The 9,095-nt window shown below is 21.0% G+C and overlaps 1 protein-coding gene across 1 annotated transcript; it reads left to right on the forward strand.

The window, feature by feature from the left end:
- Positions 1-4,621: 4,621 nt before the first annotated feature.
- Positions 4,622-8,104, forward strand: LOC124947078 (myb-like protein D; the record flags this gene model as incomplete). The annotated part of the gene is given in 5 exon segments (XM_047488733.1): positions 4,622-4,626; positions 5,271-5,427; positions 5,654-5,825; positions 5,910-6,104; positions 8,046-8,104. Coding segments are annotated over 5 exon segments (588 nt in total), but the record flags the coding sequence as incomplete, so codon positions are not given.
- Between the last annotated feature and the right edge of the window lie 991 nt (positions 8,105-9,095).

Here is a 9,095-nt window from a genome sequence, read left to right on the forward strand (position 1 = left end):
AGATTATAACGATAATAATTATAATAACGATAATAACGATTATAACGTAATTAAAAATAATAATAAGGATGGTAACAATATTAACGATAATAACGATAATGTCGATAATAATTATAACAATAATAACGATAATAATGATTATAACGGTGATAACCATAATAACGATAATAACGGTAATAAATATAATTTCGATAATAACGATTATAACGATAATAATAATAATAATAATATCGGTAATAGCAATATTACAAATATTGAAAATGAGGACGATAATAATACTAACAATAACGCTAATATATATAATAACTATAATAACGATAATAGTGATAAAAGCGTTTATAACATTAATGAAAATTATAAAGATAATAACGATAAGATCGGTAATAAAGATAATAACGTCAATAACGATAATAACGGTAATAACGATAATAACAATAACAATAACGATAACATCGACAATAAAGATAATAACGATAGTAATAATAATAACAACGAAAATAACGATAATAACCATAATAGAGATAATAACTATAATAACAATAATAACGATAATAACGTTAATATCTATATCAACGATAATAATAATAATAACAACGATAATAAAGATAATAATGATAATAGCGCTATCATCGTTAATAAAGATAAAAACGATAATAACGATAATGGTAATAACGATAACGGTAATAACGATAATAAAGATAGTAACGGTAATAATTATAATAAGGATTATAACGATAATAAAGATAGTAACAATTATAAAGGTAATAACAGAAATAATAATTATAACGATTATAAAAATTATAACGATAAGTACAAGTATAACGGTAATAACGATTATAACGGTAATAACGATAATAACTATAATTAGAGAATTAATGATAAAACGATAATAACGATTATAACGATAATAACGATAATAACGATAATGACGATATTAAAGACAATAATAAAATAATAATAATAATAAAATAAATAATAATAACAACCATAGTGATATTAAAAGTAACAATAATAATAATAATAAAGATAAAGAAGAAAATAACGAAAATAACGATAATAACGACAATAGCGATAATTACGATGATAATAATTTATAATAATAATATTGATAATAACTATAATAATTGATAACGTTAATAACGATAAGAACGATTATAATATTAATAACCACAATAACGATAATAACTATAATAAAGTTATTAACGATAATGACAATAATAACGATAGTAACGTTAATATCGTCAATAACGATAACAACGATAATAACTATAAAATTGATAATAAGGAAGATAACTATAATAACGATAAGAACGGTAATAAAGAAAATAAAAATAAAAACGATATTAAATAAAATAACGATAATAACGATAATGACGATAATAACGACATGAATGTTAATAAGAATAATAATAAAAATTATAATACTAGTTATAATAGTAGTAATAAAAATAATAATAAATATTATAATAATATTTTCAATAATGATAATAATAACGATTATAGCAATAACAACGATAATAGCGTTACTAATAACGATAAAGGTAACGAACATAACGATTATACAATTATAACGATAATAACAATAATATTTACGATAAAATCGATAATAACGATAATAACCATAACAAAGATAATAACGATAATAACGATAATTAGGATAATAACGATGATAACGATAGTAACAATGATAATAATAATAGTAATAACAATAATAGCTATAAAAACGATGATGACGATAATAATGCTAACAAAAAGAATAAGTATTATAACAACGATAATATGGATAGTAACGATAATAACTAAATAATCAATAATAACGATAATAAATATAATAACAGAAATAACGGTAATAACGATTGTAGTAATAATTATTACGATAATAACACTAATAAAGATAATTAACATGTAAATTATAATAATATCGATTGAACGATAATGTAGATAATAACGATAATGACTATAATAACGATAATAAAGATAATAACGATTGTAAAGGTAATAACGATGATAACGATAATAACGATAATAATAATAATATTAAAGATAATAATTATAATAACAATTAAAAAGATAATAATGAAAATAACTATAATAATGATAAGTACGATTAAAATGATAATAAAGATAACAACGATATAACGATAAAAATGATAACAACGGAATTAACGATTATAACGATTATAACGGTAATAACGATAATAATAATATTACTAACGATAAAATTGATAATAATGGTAAAAACGACAATAATGACAATAACGTTAATAAGTGAAATAACTTTAATAATGATTATAAGGATAATAACGATAATATCGATAATAGCGGTAATATCGATAATAAAGATAATAACGTTAATGACGATAATATCCATACTAATGATACTAACGATATCAACGATAATAACAGTAATAACGATAATAACAGTAATAACGATAATAACGATTAAAACGATTATAACAATAATAACGATTATAACGATAATAACGAAAATAACAATAATAAAATGATAAGAGCGATAACAAAAATAAAAACGATAATAACAAAAATAACCTTACTAACGGTAATTGCTTTAATATCGATTATAACGATAATAACTATAATAAAGAGAATAACAATAATAAATACGATAATATCGATTATAACGATAATAACGATATTAGTAATAATTATAAAGATAATAACGAAAATATCGATAATAACGGTAATTACGTAAACAACGATTGTTGTAATAATTATAAAATTAATAACGATAATAGTGATAATAATGATAATAAAGGTATAAATAATAATAATAACGATTGTATCGATAATATATATAATAACGATTATGACGATAATAACGATAATAGCGATAATAAAGATAATAAAGATAATAATAAAAATATTGACGATAATAATGATAATAGCGATAATAACAATAAAAACAATAATAATAATAATATCGCTAGGAACGATAATAACGATAAATAGGATAATAACGAAGATTGCGATAAAAAAGATGATAATAATTATAATAAAATAACTATAATAACTATCATAACGATGATAACGATAAAAACGATAATAGAGTTAAAGGTTATTACGATTTTATTGGTAATAACGATAATTACTTAAAAAAACGACATTATCGATAATGCCGATAATAGCAATAATAACGTTATTACGGTAATAACGATAATAACGATAATAACGGGAATAACGATAATAACAGTAAGAACGATTACAGCCATTATAACGATAATTTCGATAGTAACTATAATAAGAATTATAACTGCTTAACGATAATAACGTTAATAAAAATAATAACGATAATAGCGTTAAAAACGATTATAACGATAATAACTATAATAACGATAATAACGGTTATAACAATAATAAGAATGATAGTAATAAATATAATAACGATAATAACGATAATAACGTTTGTAACGATAATAAAGATATTAACGATAATAACGAAAATACTGATGCTAAAAATAATAACGATTATAACAAAAATAACAGTAAAAACGATAACAATGGTAATAACGATAATAACGGTAATAACGTTAATACCGATAATAACGATAATTACGATAATAACGATAATATCGATAATAACACTAATAAACATAATGACGACAATAACGGTAATAACGGTATTTTTGATAATAATGATAATGAAGATAATAACGATGAAAACTATAATTACTATAATAACGATAATAACGATTATAACGAAAATAATAATAATAATAATAATAAGGATGGAAACAATATCAACGGTAATAACGTAAATGACGATAAAAATAATATTAATAACGATAATAATGGTAATAACGGTAATAAACGTAACAAACATAATAACGATTATTACAATAATAAAGATTATAACGAAAATAACGATAATAACGATAATAACGATTATAATGATAGTAACGATTATAAAGTTAATAATAATAATACTAATATCGATTATAACAATACTAATGACATTGAAAGTGATGACGATAATAATAATAATAGTAACTATAATATACATTATAACGATAATAACGATTATAATGACAATAACTTAAATAACGTTAATAGCAATTATAACGATAATAACTGTAATGACAATAATAATAATAATAACAACGATAATAATCATAATAACGATCAGAGCGGTTATAACGATAACAAAGAGAATAACGATAATAACGATAATAACGATAATAATATTAACAACAACGATTATAACTATAATTACGATAATAGCAGTAATAACGACAATAAAGATAATATCAGTAATAACGATAATAACGGTAACAATAATTCCGATTATAATGGTAATAAAGAAAATAAAGATAATAACGATGATAACGATAATAACGATAATAACGATATAACCATTACAACGATAATAACAATTACAACGATAATAACGATACTTACGATAATAACAATAATAACGGTAACGATAATAATGATAATAACGATATTAACGATAAAAACGATAATAATATTTATAACGACATTGACGCTTATAAGTATAAAAACGATAATTAAAGAAACGATAAGAACGATAATAACGAAAATAAATATTTTAACGATAATAACGATAAAAATGATAATAACAGGAATAGCTGTAATAAGGACTATGTAGTTAATAACGATAATAAAAATAAGTAAGATTGTAAAGATAATAGCAGTAATAACGATAATAACGATAATAACGATAATAACGTTATTAACGATAATATACATGATAACGATAATATCGATAATAAACGTAATAATAATAATACTAATATTAACGATAACAACGGTAATAGCGATAACAACGATAATAACGTCAATGACGATTATAACGGAAATAAATATAATAACGATACTAACGATAATTGCTATAATAACGATAATAGCGAAAAATAACGATAATGATAATAGCGATAATGACGATAATAACTATGACAATAATAAGGATTATAAAGGTAATAAAGATAATATAGATAATAACGACGATAAACGTTATAACGATAATAATTATAATAGTAATTATAACTATTACAACAATATTAACTTTAGTAACTATGATGACGAAAATAATAATAATAATAACGATAATAACGATAAAAGTGATAATAATGATAATAAAAATCATAGCTATGAAACCTAAAATAAAGATAATAATAATAATAATTATAATAACAAAAATAAGAATAGTAATAATAGTAGCACTGTAATAATAATAATAATTATTATAATAATTTCGATAATATCGATTATAACGATAACAAACATATTAGCGACAATAATGACGAAAATAACGATAATGACAATAATAATAATAACGAAAATAATGATAATAACGATAATAATAATAATAATATTGATAATAACGATAATAACAAATAAAACGATAATAACGATAATAAAGAATATAAGGATAATGACGATAATAACGTTTAAAAAGGAAATAATGATAATAAAGATTATAACGATATTAACGATAGTAACAATTATAAATGTAATAGCAGAAACAATGATTATAACGATAAGTACAAGTATAATGGTAATAACTATTATAACGATAATACCGATATTAACGATAATATGAGAAGTAATGATAAAACGATAATAACGATTATAACGATAATAACGATAATGATGATATTAAAGACAATAATAAAATAACAATAATAATAATAATAGTAATAATAATAATAATAATAGTAATAATAATAATACAAATGATAACGATAATGCCGTTAATAACGATAATAACGGTAATAACCATAATAAAGGTAATAATAGTAATAATAACGATACTAACGACAATAACGAAAATGAACATTACTATAGTAATATGAATAATAAATCTAATGACCATAATAGCGATATTAAGGATAATAACAATAACAATAACGATAAAATCGACAATAAAGATAATAACGATAGTAATAATAATAACAACGATAATAACGTTAATAACAATAATAACGATAATAATAATACTAACAACGATAATAAAGATAATAATGATAATAGCGTTATCAGCGATGATAAAGGTAACAACGAGAATATCAATAATAACGATAACGGTAACGACGATAATAACGATAATAACAATAATAAAAAAAATAATAAAGTCAATAAAGATAGTAACGTTAATAATGTTTATAACGATAAAGACGATAACAAACGATAATAATAATAGTTATAGCGATTACAACAATAATGACTAAAACGATAATAACGATCATAACAATAATAACAATAATAACGGTAATAACTTTAATAAATATTATAACGATAATAAAGGTAAGAAAGATCATAACGATAATAAAAATTATAACGATAATAACGATAATAGCGGTAATAACTATAATATCGCTTAAACGTTAATAACGAAAATATCGATAGTTACACTAATAATTATAATACCGATAATAAAGGTAATAACATTAATAATAATAATAATAAAGATAATGACTATAGTAACGATAATAACGATTAAAACATCAATAACGATAATAACTATAATAATGATAAAATCGATCGTAACGATAATAATGATATAACGATAATAACAATATTAGCGATACTAACGATAATGGCGATAATAATAATAATAATTATGACAATGGAAGTGATAGCGGTAATAACTATAAGAACGGTAATAATGTTTATAAAGATAATAAAAGTATGAAAGTGATACGATGATAACGATGATAACGATGATAACGATTATAACGATTATAAAGATAATAACGATATTAACGATAATAATGATTATAACGATTATAACGATAATAACGATAATAACCATAAAAACTATAATCTCGATAATAACGATTATTACGATAATAACTGTAATAACGATAATAACTTTAATAACGATAATAACGATAATAACGATAAGGGCGATTATAACGATTATTACGATAGTAAGGTTAATAACGATAATAATAAAAATAATATTAATAGTAATAATAATTAAAATAATAATAATAAAAATACGATTATATCGATAATAGCGTTAATAAAGATATTAATGATTATAACGGAAATTACGATGATAACGATAATATCAAGAATAACGATTATTACGATAATAACTATTATAACTTTAATGACGATTAAAAATATAATAACGATAATAACTATAATAACAATAATAAGGATAATAAATGTAATAACAATAATAATAATAACAAGGATTATATCGATAATAAAGATAATAACGTTCATGACGATAAAAGCGATTATAACGATATTAACGTTAATAGCGATAATAACGTTAATAAGGTTGATAACAACAATGACGATAACAAACGATAATAATAATAGTTTTAACGATTACAACAATAATGACTAAAACGATAATAACGATCATAACCATAATAACGATAATAAAGGTAAGAAAGATAATAACGATAATAGTAATTATGACGATAACAATAATAATAATAGAAGCGATAATAACAATATTAACGATAATAACGATAACGACGATAATAATAGTAATAATACCGATATTACGATAATAACGTTAATAAAGATAATAGCGGTAATATATTTAGTAACGATTATAACTATAATAAAGATAATAACGATAATAATAACGATGGGAACAAAAATGAAATTATCTAAGAAAACGATAATAAAGATAATAACAATAATACGATAATTCGATCATAACGATAATAATAATACTAATAATAAGGATAAAAACAATATTAACGATAATAACGATAATGACGATAATAACGATATTAGCGATATCAACGATTATAACAATAATGATGATTATAAGGATAATAAAGGTAATGACGATAATAACGATAATATCGATTTTAACTATAAAAACGATAATAACGTTAATGAATATAATAACGAATATAAAAATTATAACGATAGTAACAATAATAACGGTAATAATGGTAGTCATGATAATAACGATAATAACGATAATAACGATAATGACGATAATAACTATTGTAACGATAATGACGATAATAACGACAATGTCGATTATAACTATGATAAAGATAATAACGATAATGACTATAATAACGAACATAACAATAATAATGGTAATAACGATAATAACGATGATACCGATAATAACGAAAATTACGATAATAACGGCATTGATTTTAATAACGTTTATAAAGATAATAATCATCATAACGATAATAACGATAAGAGCTGTAATAACAATAATAACGGTAATAACGATAATAGCGATAATGGCGATAATAAAGAAAATAACGATAATAACGGTAATAACTATATAAACGTTAACGATAATAACGATTATATATGTAATAAAGATAATTAAGATAATAATGATGATAAAGTTAATAAAGTTCATGACGTTATTAACCCTAACAAACGATAATAACGATAACAACGTTAATAACGCTAATAGTGGTAATAATATTAATAATAATAATAACCAAAATAACAGTAATAACGATAATAACGATGTTGACGAATATATCGTTAATAACAATAATAATGATAATATTAATAATAACATCGCTAATAATGATAATAGCGACAAAAGCGTTTATAACGGTAATAAATATAATAGCGATAATAAAGATAATAACTATAATATTAATAACGATAATAACGATAATAACGATAAAAACGATAATAATGATAATAACGAATATAACGATAATAATGATAATAATAATAACTACATTTAATGAAATAATGATAATGTCGATAACAACTATTATAAAGCTAATAATTATAATAACGATAATAACCATGACAACGATAATAACGATAATTACGATAATAACGATAATAACGAAAACGATATTAACGATTATAACGGTATTAAGTCAATAACGATGATAAGGGTAATAACGATAATAACGTTAATTGTAATAATAACGTTTATAACGATAATAAAGTTAATGATAATAATGATAATATCGATGTTATCGATAACAATGATAATAACAATTATAACGATAATGACTTTTAAAAGGATAATAACGATAATTATAGTGACAATAATAAAGATAAATATAGTGACAAAAATTACGATAATAACGAAAATAAATATTATAGCGATAATAACGATAATAACGATAATAACGAAAACACCT

This window comes from Vespa velutina, chromosome 2, assembly GCF_912470025.1.
Source record: "Vespa velutina chromosome 2, iVesVel2.1, whole genome shotgun sequence".
In the NCBI taxonomy this organism is placed as follows: Eukaryota; Metazoa; Arthropoda; class Insecta; order Hymenoptera; family Vespidae; genus Vespa; species Vespa velutina.